General features: G+C 36.5%; 1 protein-coding gene across 1 annotated transcript in view; it reads left to right on the top strand.

The window, feature by feature from the left end:
- The window catches only part of LOC145279764 (peroxidasin-like), a 287271-nt gene that overhangs the window by 226303 nt on the left and 39422 nt on the right, over positions 1-21546 (top strand). Inside the window, exons 11-13 of the mRNA XM_080131073.1 lie at positions 400-516; positions 7095-7256; positions 19225-19491. Of these exons, the coding sequence (XP_079987199.1) occupies positions 400-516; positions 7095-7256; positions 19225-19491 (546 nt within the window). The remainder of the gene's footprint in view (positions 1-399; positions 517-7094; positions 7257-19224; positions 19492-21546) is intronic.

The raw sequence follows: 21546 nt of genomic DNA, 5'->3' as shown, positions 1-21546 counted from the left end.
GGTGTCATCAGAGAGAATTGAAACCAAAAACATTTAGTGCTCCAGCCACTTCCTACCGTTTGAGCTATCGATAGATGAGAAATTGTTTTAATTAAACCACTTTAAGCTATGAATGAATTTGCGTATGCACAAAATAATAGAAATATGTCGGCAAATTGAAATTAACATTTTGCATTTCATTTCAACTTGCCAACATATTTCTGTATGCATTATTTATCGATCCAAACAAAAAATTTTATTTGTTATAAACCATCCTTGGTGTATGATTACTGTTTCTTGTTAATTTCAATATTATGTAAGCAGTAGTTTAAGAGTTATCGGTTAAATATTTTCACACAAACACAAACACATACATACATTTACTGTTTTATTTATATGTATTTATTTATTTATTTATAGTGCCTCCATCTTTCTCTGAATCACCTGAAGACCAAACAGTTGTTGAAGGAACAACAATATCATTCCGATGTGTTTCTGTGGGAAATCCAGTTCCGGTCATTACTTGGTCCAAAGAGAGTAAGTAAACCTTGTTATTCGTTTTTAATGTTTCTTTGTTAATTGGTTTTTGACTGATTGCCTGGCAATCCAGTCGTAGGCAAATTTTCATGTTTGAACATCTGTTTGCCATTTAGTTCCTATCCATGATATTCCTCTAATGAACTTGCCAAGCTTTCAAATCCTCCTTGATAGTTGCAACTCGGTACTTGCTTAGGCGACCAATGTCCAGCGAGCTATCAACTTCTATGTCACAAGCTCTGTTTATAAATCCACCATTGCGTTTAACATGCCCGAACAAATGGAGTCGCTTATCACGTAGTGTTACATTTAGTGGCAGGGAAGGGGATTTGGACTTTTCCGCAACAAAAAAAAAAAAGAGTTGCTGACATGTTCTGTCACCGTCATATGGCATATCCAGCTATGCATAAAACACATTTTTTGTTAGTTTTCTATATATTGTAGTAATGACTCATCACTTATTAAGGCTAAAAACCTCTCAAGGATAGAGGTTAATTAGATGAAACGATTGCCAGTTGAAATATGAAAAACTTGAGAGGAGAGGGTTAAGAATGATTTATAGAATGAACTAAACTTGATTACTTACGGTTTATGACACAAATCTGTTGACATTTGGATTTGAAGACGACCATATTGTAATCTGCAGGTGAAGCAGTCCCACGGGAATGTGTTCCAAAGACAAGAAATTGTTGTGAAGAAGCTCTACTTCATTAAAATTTCACCTGATACAAGGTTAATATGAAGAAAGAAAGAAAAGCGTGTTCTTGCTTTGAATGTTTTACAGGGTGAGAGCAAAGATTTGATCTCAGTCGAGCATCTTTAATGGAAGTAATGAGATAGAGAAAGACTAACAACATCTCTTCTGTAAGACAATGTAGTAATCGAAGAGATTATCCACCACTAGATTTCAAAGTCGATTTTCAACTTTGCTAAGGCAACAAAGAGTGCTCTGACTGGTACCTCTTCACATCTGGCGATGGAAGGTAATGACACGAGCTGACAACCTGGATGTGGTAAGTTCGAAGTTCGAATCCAGTTCTTTCTACACTTTGTTCCACAGAAACGCTTTCACTTAGTGATGTTGGCAATCTTCAAGTGGTCTCTTTTGTAAGTACCCGGTGTCTTTCTAGAAAGAATTCTAACTAGAAATATATTAGTGAAACGAATGATAACAATAATCATCTGGTTTATATGAAATGAATGAACGATGCTTAACAGCAACAGTTTGTAAAAAACAAATAATTTGAATTTTATTCTTTTATCTTTTACCTTGATTCATCCCATTGAGATATAAGGGGCTCCTGTAAATTAGAGGCAATGCATACAGGGGCATCCTACATGGGGTGTTGTGCAGCAAAATGTCTGTTACTATTACTAGAAAGCTAGATGGCATGTACACCCGTATGCTATGAACAGTGTTAAATATATCTTGATAAGATCATCCCATGAAGCAGCAACTGCCATACCTACTACCATCAGATACCGACGATTTGCCAGTCACTGCCAGAAGAGCAAACAAGAGCTGGTGAGAAATGTATTGTTATGGACTCCATGGTACAGGTGCACGAGCATAGGACAACCTATATCCATTTGCTACGAGTCCCTCACTCCTGGACAGGGTTCAAAAGAGAGTCGCCAGTCCAATAGGTCCTAAACTGTCAGCTAGGCTTCAACCTTATTTCAATCGTATTAAGTGGTTGTAGCTAGTCGAATGTTTTTTGTGAATGTTTGGCTTTTTTTTCTTTTTTTTTTTTTTTACACAGTGATCACCACTTATCAAGGCCCGGAAGCCACTCAGGGATAAGGGTTATTGCAAGTACATTACGTTAGTGTGGAGATTTGATGAAGTGTTTACTTAAGGGGGCGGTTCATTAGGAATTTGTTAACATTAGACTTGAACACATCCAAGTTGTAGTCCGGAGGGAAGCAGGCAAACGGAACAGAGTTCCACAGGCGTGCAGTTCTAAGAAAGAAGCTTTGTTCATGGAATCTGCGTTTAGATTTAGGCATAGATAAAGAGTGGATTCAGCTAGACGGGTGTATTTTGTGAAAGATTGGCGAGGGGGGACCAGAGATTGGAGTTCAGACGAGCACCTGCCATGGAAATAACGATAAAACAAGGATAGGCTCGCAACGTCTCTTCTGTGGGAGAGAGGTTGCAGGGTAGAGAAAAGGGCATCACCCACTAAGCCACGAAGTCTATTTTGTACTCTGTCAAGGCAGGATAGGCTGTTTTTAGCAGCTCCTGCCCAGATGTGGCAACAGTATTCCATCCTTGGAAGTACTTGGCTTTTATATAGATAGCGAATTGCATCAGTAGTGAGATATCTTCTGGAGCGGTAGAAGGATCCCACCATCTTTCCAGCGACCTTGGCAACAGACTTGATGTACGTGTTCCATTTCAGATCAGGAGTAAAGGTCAAACCCAGAAGCTTGTCAAAACACGGGGCCTCACCCAGATGAGAGCCATCCATCACAATTGATGCCAGATGGGAATCAGAATGTTGACGATGTAAGGATAGGAGTTTGGTTTTGGATGCATTAAAGGTAACCAGCCACATCTTCCCCCACTGAACCACGCGCTCGAGATCAGAGGAGAGAGAATCAGAGAGAACTTTGTCATTTACAGCCTTTGTTGTGTTGCCGTAGATGGTCGTGTCATCAGCATAGATGTCAACGAATGATTTAAGTATGTGTTTAGGGAGGTCATTGATGTAGATCAGGAAGAGAGTTGGGCCCAGGATTGACCCCTGAGGGACTCCAGCATTTATATTGCAGGCCTCCGATTTTTGTCCATCTACCACTACTCTTATGAGCCTATTGGAGAGAAATGATTTAATGATTGAGAAAACATTTCCAGTTATACCGTAGCTGGAAATCTTGTGAAGTAGACCCTTATGCCATACCTTGTCGAAGGCCTTTGATATGTCAAGAGCAATTGCCCTAGAAAGGAAGCCTTTGTAAAGAGATTCCCTAATCCTGTGGGATATAACCGTCAGCACATCTGCGATAGATCTTGCAGAGCGGAAACCATATTGTGTGTCACTAAGAAGGTTATTCCTGCTGAGGTGGTTAACTATTTCTCTATTTAATATGGATACCAGCAACTTACTCATAACACACAGGAGACTTATAGGTCTGTACTGAGAGGGAGATGACTTATCACCTGAATTCTTAAATACAGGGCAAACTGATGAGGTCTTCCAGGGAGTCGGAAAGCACTTCTCCTTAAGGCAGCGCTTAAATAGTTTTGTAAGTATGGGAGCAAGTTCTGGTTGAAGCTTTTTTAACACTATAATTGGGATGCCATCAGGGCCAGTTGCTTTACTGGAATCTAGGTTCTTGATTAGCTTGGCGACCTCATGCACGGATATTTGTATGTTACCTAGCTTGTTCTGTGTTATAGGAGGAAATATGGGGAGTTGATGGCCTTCGTCGCATAGGGTTGAATTAGCTGCAAAGTTCTTTGCAAATAGTTTGGCCTTGTCTGACGCTGACGAGATGACCTCTGGACCATTGATAATGATTGGGATAGAACGCACACTTCTGTTCAGGATCCTATTTGTTATTTGCCAAAACTGGTGGGATCCAGACTTGGATTTAACAGACTGGGCATATAGCTCTCTTGCATTTTTTATTACTCTTTTACAGTGGTTGCTGGCAGTCCTGAAAGCAGCTTTAGTCTCAGTGCATCTATTACGTTGGTAGCTAAGGAAAAAGTGATTTCTGTGCGCGATAGCAGCAGCACATTCTGGGGAGAACCATGGCTGGCTGTTAGGTTTTTGTTGGAATTTTTTAGATGGTATGAATTGGTCTATGCCTACAATTAACCATTCGGTCAGATCTGATACTATAGAGGACACTTCCTTTTTAAACATGGAATGCAGAGGTAAATCAGATATGAATGTACGGAAGCTATCCCAGTCAGCCATAGAGTATCGGTATACAGTACGGTGGAGGGGTACTCTGGGGGCTTCTTACATTTCGTTTTTATCTTAACTGATACGACGGAGTGGTCGGAGGATCCTAGAGGAGAATGAACGGAACATGAACATAGCTCAGGGGAAGTTGAGAGAAAAAGGTCTAGGAGGCTTGCATATTGACCGGGTGTATCGGGCACACGGGTGGGTACGCGAACAATCTGAGTGAGGTCATAAGCAATGGAAAAATCATGACAAAACCTCTCCTCATCATCTGTCTTATTTGAATGGGTCAGCCATTCCACATTATGGATGTTGAAGTCACCACAGATGTGGATGTTAGCCGAGGGATGTGAAGACAGTATGTGGTCTATTTTCTCAGATATGCTCTTAAAGATAGTAACTCCGCTGTTGTGGGGCCTATAGAGGGCAAATATAAATGCAGTGGTGTTAGCAAGTGCAACCCTGAAGCACATATAGGGTAAATTAGGATCTTCTCCAGAGATATCCCTGCCACACGGGAAGCCATCCTTAATGTAGGCACATATTCCATGCCCATGGCGATCTTGGGTGTCAGATTTAGCTGTTAAATTAGAGTATCCGTTAATTATGAACTCATCTAGGGAAGTGGTCGGCCCTATTCCAGTTTCACTTAGAAATAATATGTCCGGTTTCGTCTCCTGTAATTGGGTTTCAACCTCTGGAAGGTTGGAACGTAGACCCCTGATGTTGGAGGAGACCTGGTAGTAGGGGTCTACGTTGGAAGATGGGGTTCTAGGTTTAATCGAGTTTTTATTCTGGAGATATTTCATTTCTTTGTAAAGATATAGCATGCTGACAGGCACAGGCAATATAAAGCGGAATAAATATTGATAACATTGCAAAGGTTGCTGCAAAGAAGGTGGGTTCCCTCTACCATGCTAGAAATTACTCACACTTGAGAGTATTGTGTATCTCTAGAAAAAAAAGATTGGTTCAAGCATGAAGTATTGTTACCACATCTGGACTGGTGAATCTACCACTGGTCTCTCCCTCTTAGACAGGATCAAAAAAAGAGTCTCTAATCTAATACTTCCTGTACTATCAACTAATCTCCAACCCCTGTCCCATTGTCGCAATGTTGCGTACTTGTGTTTTACAAGTACTTTAATGAAATGTGCTCTGATGCATGTTTACCTCCTCGACATACATACTTCTTGATAAACCCGTCTAGCAGCAAAATCCCACCTTTTCACTGTAGAGGTCCCTAGATGCTGGAAAGCTTTCTACTCTAATAGTTTCTTCTTTTGAGCTGCTAGACTTTGGAATTTCTTCCTTGTTTCCTGCTTCCCGGACTGTACTAGCATGCAGAAGTTTAAGTGTAATGTAACCAGACATCTCGCACATTTATTAACATAGTCTCCTGTAGACGTAAGGACCGGTGGCGCAGTGGTTAGAGTATTTGGAAAAATCAATTGTAAAAATATTCTCCTGAAGGTTGAACATTCAATCCTCAGTGTCGGCAACCGAAAAATACAATTGCAAATTACTTAGGCCCTCTATCCAGTCATGGCTGACGGAACAAGAGCACGCTACCTCCGTGAAGTAAATAAGAGTTCTGCTCGAAATTCTGTCCAAATTCCAGAGTTCAACAGAAACATTCCGAAGTTCGATAAGATATGCCTGAAGAAGGTCGGAGGCTACATCAACTGAAACGTTGTGAAAATGACACTTAAGATGAGAATAGTAGTCCGATGAATCCAAATAATACGAATAACCAATCCTCATCTCAAAAATTCAGAAACCTTAACGTCTCTTCTGTGAGACAAAGGTAGTAGGGAGGAGAAAAGGACAGATTATATGGATTTCAAAGCTACCTTGTCAAAGCAGGAGAGAATGCTCTGAGTAGCTCCTCCTCAGATGTGGCAACAGTACTCCATCTTAGGATGTATTTGGCTTTTATATAGGATTGCGTCGAGAGTAAGTTACCCTCTGTAGAAGTAGAATAATCCAAACCTTACATGTTATATTTTTCGAGTGAGAGAAAAAAAAAAAAGGTTTGTACAGATCAGTCACTTGGTAGAAGCCATGCTAATGAGCCACAGTCAATAATGTAGGAAACTTATAATCTAGGCGAATGTTACTTTGATGTGTGTCCGTCTGCGTTACTCCTTTTGTTAAGTTTAGTTTAAGAAATAAATAACTCGATAAAATAGCACTAGTCTCACTCTCTCCTAAATCTATTCTCTCCAAATAAAACCTTGAAGAAAACTCAGCGAACGTCTCTTTGCATTTTTCTTCATGAAAAGAGTTTTATTCGTTTTAGTTAAAAAGACGAGATGATCGACGGCCACTCATGAAATGTGGCAAAGAGAAACGGCATCAGACAAGTGTATAAAAGACCAAAACACCCCACGCATCTATGTATAAAGACGTTTATTTGGTTCATTGATTGCTCATTAATGAAAACGTTACATTCGTTACCCATGCATATCCCCCTATTTATAACTCTGGCAACACGTGTTTTTTTCTTTCTTATATTTGGAACTATAATGTATTCTTTTGTTGTTGTTGATGTTTAGTCGTGATGTATGTTAATTAATAGTAGTGACTGTCAATAATAACTAAAAACAATAGCAATTTTTCAATAAAACACCCGGTTTCTTTCTGCTTTTATAGATGAACCGTTACCAAACAATGGCCGATTTGAAATTATTGAAAATGCCCAAGTCTTGAGGATCATCCGTGTTCGTTTTTCGGATCGGGGTTTGTATATTTGCCGTGGTGAAAATACGGCTGGACGGAGAGAAACCACAGCTGAATTGGCCGTCACCCCCAGAGGTAAAATCATTTAATTTCGTTTTTGAAATAAAAAAATAATAATAAAGAAAGGTAGTTTGTTTGAAGCATTGCTGGTAAATAGATATGTAGGAGTATAAAAAGGCTATAGCAATGCAGGGAACTGGCTGTTGTATTGGTGTGGCATATGAACAAAAATGGGCAAATGAAAGAAGGTCTTATTTGTTTTGTTGTTTTATTTAACTTCGTATATCCATTTATTTTTCAAGATAATCACAATACAAATCAGTAAATATGAACTTACTGTTTGATGTAACCGGAATAGTGGAGATCTTAATATTTCGAGATAACATCTCCTTTTCAAAAGAAAAAGGATCAAAGAATATTCCCCAAAAAAGAAAAACATTGAAATATCGTAAGGCGGAAATGGATGTGAGAACGGGACAACTGTAAAGCAGAGAAGCGGTTATGCATGGGTTTCTATATTTATATTATTGTAGACATTTTCAAGTTTTTTATTTACTTATTCGTCTGTTTAATTCAATCTTTTATTTTTATTTTATTTTTTAAAAAAATATTTGTTGATTTTTTTTTTTTTTTTTTTTTTTTTTTTTTTTTTTTGCGAACGAGATATCGGTTATTTAAATTCTTACCCGAAGTAAATGATGCTGTGAATCCGTAAAGGAGACAGCGTTAATGTTAAATCTATTAAGTTTTTGTTTTAGGCTGCGTGCGTCAATAAAATATGCTGATCTTATTTTTTATTTTCATTATATATTGTTTATTAATATCCTATTAAAAAAACAAACATACATAATTGCAATATGCTACTCAATGTTTATAGTACGTGCGTTGTCATGGCAACGCGGTAAGAAGTTAATCTAATAAATTGTAAAGCAGAAAGATTTTATGCGTATGGTTTCTTAATTAATATCATTAACAGTTAATACAGACAATTTCATTTACATATTTATCTATTTAATTTAATCATTTTTTTTTAATTCTCTCTTTATCTACTTATTGATTTATTAGTTAGGTGATTTTTTTTTTTTAAATTTTAGCGAATCAGTGATTATTTAAATTCCGAATGGAAATGATTGATGCTTTGAATCTATAATGTAGACAGCGTTTAACATGAAATCTATTCGGATTTCTATTATGTTGTGCTTGTGCGTATCTATAAATCTGCCGCTCTGAATTTTTTTTTTTTAATTATATATAAATATTAGCATATAAATTGTTTATTTGATTAATTAAATTTCTTATTTATTCTATTTTATTGATTTGTTTATTAATATCCTTTTTTTTTAATTGTTATTAAAAACATTGTTGTCAGGTCATAACGTAATTATGTTCCTATTTACTTGCCTTCCCACGAGGGCAGAATTAGACACAGGGTCGGTTTTTGATGTGGGGGAAAATCCAGCTCCCCAAAGAGGGGCACTCTGGATAGGAACAAAGATAAAAGTTGTCTCAGTCATGAAGGATTTCTCCTCCATGAAGGATTTATTTTCCACTTACCGAGGACTGAAAAAGTGAAGTGTAGCATCAAAACAGATACTACGCTGTAATCTTGGCCCGAAGGTTAAGTACGAGCGTTGCTATGAGATTTATTTAGTTTGCTCATATAGTCTCTTCTTCTTCTTCTTCTTCTTCTTCTTCTTCTTCTTCTTATTATTATTATTATTATTATTATTATTATTATTATATTGGTCATGGTTTGTGTGTTGCCTGAACGTTTCTTTTTTGTTTTTTTGTTTTTTTGCTTATGTATTTGGTCCTAATTTATATATCTATTTTCAATTATTTCTAATTATTTGTTCTGTATCATTTTATTTTTAACTTAGATTTTAGTATTTAGTTTTCAGTTCCATTTATTTATTTGTTAATTTTTTAATTTATAGATCTCTCTCTCTCTCTCTCTCTCTATATATATATATATATATATATATATATATATATATATATAGAGAGAGAGAGAGAGAGATAGATAGATGGATAAATAGATAGATACCTTCTTATACGCATATGCATGCATACACATACACACGCATATAAAAATATATATGTATGTGTATATATCTACTTATTCATTTGTTTGTTTGTTTATTTATTTTATTTTTAATTATTTCTACTTTCTATTTTTTTTAATTTTATTTTATTTTACTAATTTATTTTTTCTCCACATATTGGATCGTCTGTGATACTATCCAACAAGAAAGATGATGGCACAGTGTTAAACGTATATGAGTTGCCATATGCATGTACCTATATATTGCTTTGATACATACTGAATACATACTGAATGTTTATAAATTTGCTGTTTTGACTATAATGTATAAATTTGGAGTAGTACAAAATATATAGGGCATTAATGAGTTTGGAAAGGATGGAATAGTGTAGCATTATTATAGGGTGCAGTCGGAGTAGTGTCAGAAAAGTTGCTGTTATAGTGTAAGCTAAAGGGTGGTTAATGGTGTATATACATGTATATATGCACATAAATATTCATAAAAGCATATATAAATACATGTGCACACAAACGTATACGTATGTACCCGACAGACAACAAAATTAACAGCAATCTAGAAAGGAAGTGGTTATATAATGAAATGGGAGTTAAGCTTAAGTCTGTTGTTGCTGGAAGGTTTATGCTTTGATATGAGGAGTGCTTCTGAAATCCTTAGATTACCAAGGTTTCGAACTGAAGCAAGGATGATGATATGAATGTCCCGATGGATATTGCTGCATGAGATGATGCGCTTGTAGAAAGAGAAGATCCGTGTGTTCAAATGTTCCTTGATGTGTAAGTGTAATTGTCTGGTGGTGCTTCCTATGTAAGATTTATTACATTTAGCATATTTATTGTTATAGATAACATTGATGTGCAGGTATAATTCTAAGCTAGCAATTGGCCATCGAACAGTATTCAGGTGTTTTTTTTGGAGAGGTGTTGTCGTAAGGAAGGACCAGTGTGAATAAGTTGGATGTCCAGTTTCTCACTATGGATGGCCTTGCGGATCGCAGTGAAGATTCTGTCATTGAGGAAATGTAGTTTAAGATGTTAGATAGTGTATGGTGCCTGCGTTGTTTTCTATTACTGAGGCTCGATATGGCTGAAGCAGGGTAGCTATTGACAGAGAGTTTGATGGAAGTTGGATGGAAATATTTTGCAGTATCGATGTCATTTTGTGGGAATACGTGTATGTGTTTCTGTGTATATTTGTTGTAACTGTATATCTATCTATATATTTATGTGTGTTACACGGTAGTGGTTAGATTTCAACTATCTTCATTTATAAAATCAATTGGATGTAAAGGCAATAATTCGACTTTGGAAGAAATAACAAGTTGTGTAAAAGCGATGATTGTATATTTCCCATACAAGGGATATTAACATAAACATTTGCTTTCCTGTCTTCTCCTTCATGTCCATCTTTGGAACATCAACTCTATGAAATTCCATCTACTACACGTATCTCCCTATTGTTGTTTATCCCCAAGTTTATCTAATACCACGTTAGAGCCAACTTTTCCTCATATTCTAATTGTCCCATGATTTTCTAGTTAATCCTAATAGATGCTGTCCAATTGTCGAAATTCCAAATCAAATTCGTTTTAAAACATTTTGAATCCATATTTCTCAATGGTCACCATTCGCCGTCTTGACATTAGGTCAAAGAAATGTTCGGATTTGCAGTCTCTCTTCAAACATAATACTTTCGAGGTATTATTATTATTATTGTTATTATTATTATTATTATCATTATTATTATTATTATTATCATTATTATTATTATTATTATTATTATTATTAGCAGTACCTGTGAGAATTCCACAGAATGAGAAATATATTGAATCAACAAATATCTCTATCTCTACTATCATATAAAAGGAATTTTGTGTGTGTGAGTTTGTTCCCTATGGATTCGGGAATGGGTTGGCCGATTTTTATAAAATTTTACACGAAAGTACTTTATGTGACTGGCAGTGTTCTTAGATATGTTTCGTATCAGAATGTATTCGATAAGTATCAATAATCGATAATTGAAATAATCCGATGAAAGAAAGAAAAGGCGACTTCGATCAAAGTTAACACCTTACACAGCCTAACATCACAAGTTCATTTAAGAAGCCGAAAGGCCCGACATATAAAATAAACAATAGGTTCTTTGATATGACAAGGGTGCGTTCGAAATAAATGTTTCTGTTTAAAGCACAAGTGCTTTTTCATTTTAAACTTTAATTAAAGTCATTATCACCGCACAAGCAGTAAGGCCAGGCATATGAAATTAACAGTAGACTCTTTGATATGACAGGAGCGCGTTCGAAATGAATGTTTCTGTTTAGAGCACTATTGAAGCATGATATTTGACATTTGCATTTTAAACTTTAAATAAAGCCATTATATATATATATATATATATTTATATATATATGATTTTCAGAATGTGAGAGATTGTATAATAAATTCCACAGCCAAACAACGCCGCAGCTCACAAGAGCCATGACAGTCAACGAACCGGAAGTCCAAGACTCGAGTTTCGCCCTCATTTGGGCTCATCAGTTAGACACATCCGAATTCAGGATTCAAAACCCGAGCCTCTTGCATGCGAGGCAAGCACTCTACCAACTGAGCAAACGCCCCGCACATAAGAATTTCTATTAACCAACACAGATCAAGTAAACCGCGTCGAAATCCGACTGTGAAATGAACCCACTTCGTCTCGACAAGGGACGTGGCCGTCCAACCAGTCAATAACCCTTGCCGATGTCTCACAAGTAGGATTTTAACTTGAAGGGACGACGACGTCCAGCAATGCTAACCCAACGAGCAACTTATAATAGGATTTTCAGAATGTGAGAGATTGTATAATAAATTCCACAGCCAAACAACGCCGCAGCTCACAAGAGCCATGACAGTCAACGAACCGGAAGTCCAAGACAGTTGGTAGAGTGCTTGCCTCGCATGCAAGAGGCTCGGGTTTCGAATCCTGAGTTCGGATGTGTCTAACTGATGAGCCCAAATGAGGGCGAAACTCGAGTCTTGGACTTCCGGTTCGTTGACTGTCATGGCTCTTGTGAGCTGCGGCGTTGTTTGGCTGTGGAATTTATTATATATATATATATATATATATATATATATATATATAAAATAATTTTATAAAATCAACAGTTAGTTCTTTGCAGTGCAATGTAGACTACAATGTATTGTGGACTAAGTCAATCGAGGAGGCATGTGAGTCCCCAACAAGAGCAGGCAATGAATCGATTTGATTGAAAATTGGGCGATTCACCGATTTCGATGGCAATAAAAAAAATGGGAGTGTGAAACATTCGTTAATCATCATTCGATCCCGGGCAACATCGAGTCTCTCTGCTAGTATTCATATAAAATAACGTCTCAGTTGGTTAAATTAAAAAAGAAATAAGAGACAAAGAAAACTTCTTAGGCTGGTAAGTTTACAAATGGGAAAAAATAAAAACGATTGATAAAAATATGTTTACATCGTCATAGAAAGAAGAAAAAAGAAGTGAAATGATGTTATTACTTGTATATAATAGGATTTTTTTTTTTCGAATTCATGTTAGATGATGGGGGATTGTCGAACTTGCTATTTACTTTTTTTCATTCCCCTCAGCACTTGAAATGATATCATCTGACAGTATTTTATCTGAAAATTTTTTGGATGTCGGGATAAATGTACTATTATATAAAAGGAACTTTGTGTGAGTGCGGAGTGTTTGTGGGGTGAGGTCGTTCTCTACGGAAACAGAAATGGCTCGAACGATTTTTTAAAAAAATATGAAGGTACTAGATGCGTTTGGGAGTGTTCTTACATAAGTTTTGTATCGGAATGCGTCTGATAAGTATCGATAATCCATAATCGAAAAAATCCAATTAAAGAGACAAGTCCAATTTAAACCAAACCTATAAAATCCTGTATTCTTTTATAAGACAGGGGCGCGTTCGAAATGAATCTTCCTTTTTAAAGAACAATTGAACCATGATGCTTGACTTTTGTATGTTTAACTTTAATGCAAGTGATTATATAAAAAGTTCATAAAATTAAAAGTTTGTTCTTTGAGAAGACAGGGGCACGTTTGAAATGAATGTTTCTGTTTAGAGCACAATTGAACATTGATACTTGACTTTTGCATTTTAAACTTTAAACGAAGCCATTATTTGCAGATAATGTTATAAAATCAACAGTAGACCCTTTACAGTGCTATGTATTGTGGACGGTGTTACTGTGGAGAGGCATATGAAGCTTTCTCCCAGTATACGGCGGAGAGGTGGTCTCTAACTAGAGGATTTGGTTGGTTGGTTGTTTTTGTTTTACGGCATATCAACCCTTTTCAGGTTATTTAATGCCGAATCCAGTTATTTTCAAGAAAAATGTTCTTAATAGAATATATTTGTTGTTTTTCAAGTCAGTTTCTATTTAACCCATAGTTGGGACCCTAACAGGTACTATCACTCCGGGTCAGAGTGGACCTGGGAGCAATGGCAATTAAAGGGTGGCTCCACACTCCCCAAAGCCCACAAGCTGGGGCCTCACCACTGGATATAGTTTAAGGTCATCTCTAACTAAAGGAATCAATCGATTTGATTAACAAATAAGTGATTTCACCGATTTCGATGACCATAAAAGTATGGGAGAGTGGAAAATTTGTTGATCCTCATTCAATCCCGGATAACGTCGGGTCTCCCTGCTAGTGTTTTGATAAAGCTGATATTGCTTTGGATAGTACAAAAAATTAGTTTTGGGGACAGCAAATATGAGTTTAAGAAACATTTCTATGAAAATAGTTTCCATTGTTTTTTTTTTTTTTTTTTTTTTTATTACATTTTCACCTCAAACAAGGCATATTGCCACTTTATTGTAGGGGGCTACTATCAGGGACATGGGCATCAGGGGTACTGTGTAGGGAGTTGGGCAGCAAGATGTCGGTTCACGTTACACTTGAATTTCTGCATGACAGTACGGTTGGGGAACAGGGACTCGGCAGGTATTTCCAAAGTCTAGCTGTCCTGAGGAAGAAACTACTGGAGTAGAAGGCTCTCTTACATATAGGGATCTCTACTGTGAAGGAGTGGGATTTAGCTGCTTGTTGGGTTTGTTGGGGGTATTTATGTCGAGGGGGCACAAGTGCTTGCAGTTGGTTAGAGCATTCACTGTTAAAGTACTTGTAGCAAAGGCAGAGGGATGCAACATTTCGTCGATAAGACAGGGGCTGAAGTTTAGATGACAGTTCAGGACCTATCAGATTGGCGACTCTCTTTTGAACCTTATCTAGGAGCGAGAGCCTAGTGCTAGATGCACCAGCCCAAATATGACAACAATACTCCATACATGGGCGAATGGTGGCCTTATAGAAGTATAGGATACTTTCGGGTGTAGTGTCTTTCTAGCACGGTAGAGAGAACCTACCTTCTTGGCAGCGGTCCTGGTGATACTCTCGATGTAATTGTTCAAAGTCATGTTTCCTGAGAGCGTTAGGCCGAGGAGTTTAAAGGATGTACTTTCAGATAAAGAGTCATTGGCCATTACTATTGGTGGTAGAGAAGGTTTCTTGTAATTATTGAAGGAAACGAGTTTAGTGTTGGCAGCATTGAATGTGACCATCCATTTATGTCCCCATTCCACTACAGATTGGAGGTCATCCTCTAGTGTTTCTGCTATTTCTTTAGATATGTGTTCATTTGTTTTCCTGTCGTATCTGTTATAGAGTGTGATGTCGTCAGCATATATACCCATCTCACAGGCAATTTTGTCAGGGAGGTCATTTATGAATATTAGGAATAACAGAGGTCCCAGGATAGACCCCTGAGGCACTCCCGCATTTATATCGTATTGTTTAGATTTGATATCATATGATCTGATTTTCCTGAGATCTCCATGCCATACCCTGTCAAAAGCCTTAGATATATCTAGAGTTACCGCTCTACCCTCCCCCGCTTTGTCCAGTGACTGGTATATACGTTCTGAGATTGCAGTTAGGATGTCTGCTGTTGAACAGGCTTGTCTAAATCCATATTGTTGGTCAGTCAGAAGTTTAGCATCTGTAAGTTGATGGACTAGAGCTTGGTTAATTATTGTCTCAAATATTTTGGCGAAAAGTGGGAGGAGGCTAATGGGGCAATAATTTACTGGGTCAGTTCTTTCGCCAGAATTCTTGAAAACTAATACGACAGAAGCAGTTTTCCTGCAGGCAGGAAAGCAAGATTCATTAAGGCATTTGTTGTAAAGTTTGGAGAGAACTGGAGCTACTTCGGCGGAGCACTTTTTTAATAGCACAGCTGGGATGAGATCGGGTCCACATGCTTTTGCAGTGTCAAGATTTCTTATGATAGCATGCACCTGAGAAAGGGTGATTTTCAGATCTTCTAGTGTGGCGTCTGTCCGCAAAGGAAAGTCAGGGAGGGAGTGGTTGGCAGGGTCCAGTGTGGAGTTGGAGGCAAACCGACTGGCAAGCATGTTAGCCTTCTCAGTTGCAGAGCAAACAACCTCATAATTGTTGGATAGTGGGTTAGGGTTAGTGGGGGAATTGTTAAGTGCCCATTATTTACTACACTGTTGTAGATCTTCCGGAAGTCGCAGTTTCCTAATTTCTGTGCTCCGATGCATTTTTTGGTGGTTTCAGTAAATTCTCTCTTAGCTCTGTCACTATTTCTTTCTTACAGTTACTTCTGGCTTCTATATACTTTTGCCTGTTTGAACTGGACTTATGTCAGTATAAATATGCGGTACACATGCTGCCTTTGTGCGATGGCAGCTGCACAAGTAGAAGTAAACCATTGGGGAGAGTGGGGCTTGCTATAAAATTTCCGTGTGGGAACATGTGCTTTAATTGCTGTTTTGAACCATTCAGTTGTCTCATTTGTGCAATGTTCAGCAGGAAGTGAAAAAATATTTTGCCATGGGGCGTCCCTGATGAGATCCCTGATGGCTTCCCAGTCAGTCTTTTTATAATATCTCGTTGTTTTGAGCAGTGGCTCTTCAGTTTTGACTCTAAAGTTTAGGGCTATTTCAACTATTACCACTGCATGATCGGCGTTCCCAAGTGGGCTGTGGCATTAGTTACAGTCATCGGGAACTGTGGTCAGAAACAGATCTAGAAGTGATGTGTGTTGTTCTTGCTGGTCTGGCAAACGGGTTGGAAACGTAACCATCTGTGATAGGGAATGAGATATAGAGAAGTTATATGTAGTCATACCAGCTGCGTCTGTGTGAGTAGAAAATCCAAGCCAGTTGCTGTGGTGGACATTGAAGTCACCAAACACATGCACTTATGTGCTAGTGTCGAGGGAAAGTGCTGTATCTATGCTGTCAGAGACTTTGTTTATTAGGGTACAGTCCTGGGTCGAGGGAGAGCGATAGAGAAAATAAAAGTAGCTTATGTTATGTTGCATGTTAAGTCTAAAGCACATAAAGGCTTGATCGTCCGATTCTAGATTAGTTTCTCTAGTCAAGGGGAGGGTGTTCCGAATATATACTCCAAGCCCGTGCATATGTCTGTCAGAGTCCTTACGGCAGAGTGGGAGATATCCAGGCATGTTAAAGTAGTTAGAGGGGATGGAGGAGTGTAGGTTAGTCTCACTTAGTGCTAAGATATCCAGGGTGTTTGTTAGGAGATATGCTTCGACATCATTTAAATTAGTTCTAAGCCCACGGATGTTTGTAAATGCAAGCCTTAAGGGAGAAGGCAGGTTGGTTTTGTTTGAGTTTGGACCTGGTTTTAGCGTAATTTTTTATTGTACTTTAATTTTAAATATGGAACTAACCCAAAATACGATAAATTATTAAGTAATAATAAACACTCAGAAAGTAATATTGTGCTACATAGTTCAATAAAAAGAATGAAATCACATTGTAAGAGACAATTCTTAATTTACTCCTCCAGTCGAGCAGCTTTTGGCAGACAATATTCTTTTTTCCCCTCTGTTTCTTTCCACTTCTCTCTTTTTTATGTAACATTTCACTAACTTCTTTCTTTGCCAAAGAACCACTGCACGTCAAAATTCTATGAGTTTCTTTCTCAGACCATTACAACAATGGTCATATATTATTATTGTAATGTTATTCGAAAACGAGGCTACATCAAAAGAAGGTCACGGTCATATTCTTGTTCAAGGTTGCCAGATTGGGGTTTTAAAGCTAAATTTTGCAAATCTAGTCCTTTTTGAAACAGGTTCACTTTTAAATATTGTATTTGGCTTTTTTTTTAGCGTAACGTATTAGGTGTATCAGAATTTTTGTAGGAATTTTTGACACCCCTACCACGAAACTGCGAATGAAATATAAAAAAAAACTCGTAATTTCTCTTTTAAAGGTGTGTTGTTTATTTTCTTTATGGATTATACTTGCAAAATAAACTATTAAATTTGTATAAAAAGTTATAGAAATATTATTTTTTTATTTAAAAAAAAATAGTAATGAAATTAATTGAATTTTACGAGTTCAGTATTTTTCAATTTTTAAATTTTAAAAATCTATCAAAAATTTTCTATTGATTCTATTTTTAAGATATTTTCAGGGTCAATGTGAAATTTTATGCTATTTCCAATAAACCGAATACAATATTTTAGACAAACTTTTTTTTAAATTCACTCCCCCCCCCTCATTTTGAAATGTCTATTAAAAAGTAAATGATTAATTTACTCACCAAAGTTTTATATATATCACAAATTGAAGATAAAAGATCAATAAATAATATATTTAAATTTAAAACAAAAAAAGAAGTGTTTTTTAGAAATTTACCTGCAAAGTCCGAAGTTTAAAACCTTTTTTTTAAACCACGTTGCTTGTTTTTTATTTTTTTTTAATAGAAACCTTGGTCCTTGCTCCTTTAATTGAAAAGAAAACTAGGGTTTGAATTACATTTTTCGAGTAGTTATAAGCTTGGAAAGGCAGGGGGTTGAATTAATTCACGCCCCCATTTTGAAATGTCTATTAAAAAGTAAATAATTAATTTACTCACCAAAGTTTTATATATCACAAATTGAAGATAAAAGATCAATAAATAATATATTTAAATTTAAAACAAAAAAAAGAAGTGTTTTTTAGAAATGTACCTGTAAAGTCCGAAGTTTAAAACCTTTTCTTTTTAAATAACGTTTTTTTTTTGTTTTATTTTTAAATGAAACCTTGGTCCTTGCTCCTTTAACCGAAAAAAAAATTAGGGTTTGAATTACATTTTTCGAGTAGTTATAAGCTTGAAAAGACAGGAAGTGACGATGCTCTTCTAATTTCCAATACAAACGATTGCTTTCTAGCTATGCTAACAGATGGCAGTTCTTTTCTTTCTTTTTTTATGGCGGTTTCAAATAACCAAAAGTTTTAGACCAATCAGAAAGTTTAATTATTCTTTCTTTTTTTTTTTATTCTTTAAAGTTTATTATCATTTATATATAGGTGCATTTTATTTTTAGTTTATATTTAATAAAAATATCAGAAATACGACACCACACAGGTGATTTTATATTCATTTAACTAACCTCTGCTGTCTCTTGTCTGTACCATATCATTACATGTGTACATATGTGTATGCATGCATGTGCTTGCAAGGATATAAAATTGCTCGGTTTCATGTCTGATGGTACGGTAAAGCCGTCGACATAGATGTTTCCTTTAGCCTTCGTGAGGGAAGCTTATATAACATCTGTGACAACGGATTATAGATTTGCTCTTCTTTCAGGAGCATGATGGCACTCAGAAATTTTGTGATTCTGTGCAAAGCTTTTTTTTTCCCACTGAAAGCTTCGCACACAGACATTGCTTGGAAGCTTTTATTAATCAAACAACTGCAGTACTTGACCACATAATTTGTCTTTCTATGTATTTTGTCTGTGTTTATTTTTCTCTGTATCCGTTTGCTGATGAACTACTTCCTCTTTTTGGTTATATTTTTTCGTCTTTTGTTTTTCCTACTTCCTAACACATAGTATCACACACATTTATTTTCGATACTGAATCATAATTTTTTCCATATTTTTTTTTTTCAGTACCGCCATCGATTACACGCCGACAAGGAGACATCAATGTTAGCATTGGTTCTCGTGTAAGTCTAATGTGTGATGCTCGGGGAGATCCAGCACCTGAATATCGGTGGATCAGGAACCGTCGTCCAATCCAGTACAGTCACCGAGTCCAGAGCGTTGGGAATCAATTGGTTATCCAGAGGGCGCAGTTTAGTGATGCCGGACGTTATGAATGTGTTGCTGAGAATATCGAAGGCATCGACAGGAGTTCTTTTGTTTTAAATGTCTTGTGTAGGTATTTGTTTTCTGTTTTTTTGTTGTTGTTTTTTTAAAATTATCTTTAGTTGTTTGAGATCTTTTTATTTAGTAATGCAACTTGAAGAGTTGCACGTGGATGGACAACCTTTTTCCAAGTAGATAGCATTAGTAATAGGAAGATCACTATGGACATTAAACAAAAAGTGTTTGTTATGACATATGGCAGGGAAACAGGGCCACTCAATAATACAGCAATAAAAAAGTTGGCCATAACACATCACAAAATGGAACATGCTCAACATCAGTTTTCTCCTTTTTTTACAAGAGAGTCACCATTTATCCAGGCACAAATGCACTCGAGGATAAAGGTTAATGATTATCAGATGGCCGGGAAACAACACCATAATGATTTTCAATGATAAAGTTACATAGAATTTCATTATTTAAGAGGACGACGCAACAAGAACTTGTTTACATTGGGCTTGAAAACGACCATGCTATAGTTATTTGGAAAACAGCCCTATGGTGTTGTGTTCCATAGGCGGGTAATTCTAGAAAAGAAACTTCGCTCATAGAATTTTTGTATTTAGTTTTAGACACAGAGAATAAGGGAAGTTGCTGACAGTGGTTGTAGTTAGACGAGTGTTTGTTGGGAATGCTTTATGAGGGGAGAGACTGAAGGCCACGTGTAAGGTGGTAGTGCAGTAATCGTTGATGGTGTAGATTCGGTAGAATTTGATTATTTATGAGAACGGTTCAACAAGAAATTCTTTACATTGAATTTTAAGGCTACCATGTGGTATTCAACCGGGAAGCAGACCAACAGAACAGTGTTCCAAATGCAGTCAGTTCTGGGAAAGAAGCTTTGTTCATGGAATCTGCATTTAGATTTAGTCACAGATAGAAAGTGGGGGAAATCATATATAGTGGTTGTAGCTAGTCGAGTGTTTTTTTTTGTGAAAGTTTGGCAAAGGGGATCAGAGATTGGAGTTCAGTCGAACACTTGCAATGAACCTCTATTCCCTATTTGGTTTATTGAGCTTTTTCATCTGGTTTGAAATATTTTCTAAATATCAGTATTAATATTCGATTTGTTTACAGAATTACTCGATTAGTAAACTTAACAATACCTCTTTGGAATATATATATATATATATATATATATATATATATATATATATATATATATATATATATTTAATAAAACATGTTGAGAAACAATTTAGTAAGAGTTAAACATATTTATTATTTAGAAAGGAAACACAAATAGAAGTGAAAGTTCTCAATCCGAGAAGTTTCTAAGAAATACTTTCCTTCTCGTCAGAGGTGAGGACTTAGCAAAATGCAGAAAGAAATTTTACCTGGGAAGTATTTAAAGAAACTAAGTATGAAAAGTATCATACTAGCGTGAAAATGAAATATAAAACAATAAAACAGATGGGGTAAAAAGGAAAAATGGTTTCATGAGAGAGGGTGTTGTTGAGTCCAAAAACCCGTGAATCCAAGAAGGTGGTGAAAGTAAAATATCTATGCTTGTGGGAGTCCGAGTGTATGTTGTTGGAGTTTATAAATGGTACAAAAAATAAATTTCTGTGTGAACAGGCACAGATGAAAAAAGCCAGTCTATAATTTTAACCAAAGAGAAAGCGATTTGAAGAATAAGTAGATAAAAATAGCATGTAGTGGACTAAGTTAATTCAAGAGTGAGGGAAGATATTGACCCAAAATTAAGGCAGTTCAACACTGTGGAGTAAAGGAGGATGACGATCTGGTTGTTATGACAACCTATCGTGGTAAAGATAGTAATTAGGGCAGTTGGGGACGGGCGAAGTGGAATAGGTCATAGTAAATGAGGCTGAAGCAAAAGTATTTTTTTTTAAATTGGGGATTGTAAATTCATTGTGAGAAAGAATTCATCTGGAAAATTGGAGAATTTTATTGAGAGTTTTAGTGGATTGTAATGGTTGAGGAAAGGGTAAGGGATAATTTGAGGAAGAAAGACTCGCAGACTCATTCATAGTGCAACCAATAATTTTTTTTTTAATTACGCTCGAACTCCCGTACAAATGTATGTATGCATAAGCACAC

Source organism: Euprymna scolopes, chromosome 7 (assembly GCF_053919585.1).
Source record: "Euprymna scolopes isolate OS-2025 chromosome 7, ASM5391958v1, whole genome shotgun sequence".
Classification (NCBI taxonomy): Eukaryota; Metazoa; Mollusca; class Cephalopoda; order Sepiida; family Sepiolidae; genus Euprymna; species Euprymna scolopes.
This window is presented reverse-complemented; position numbering and strand designations above follow the sequence as displayed.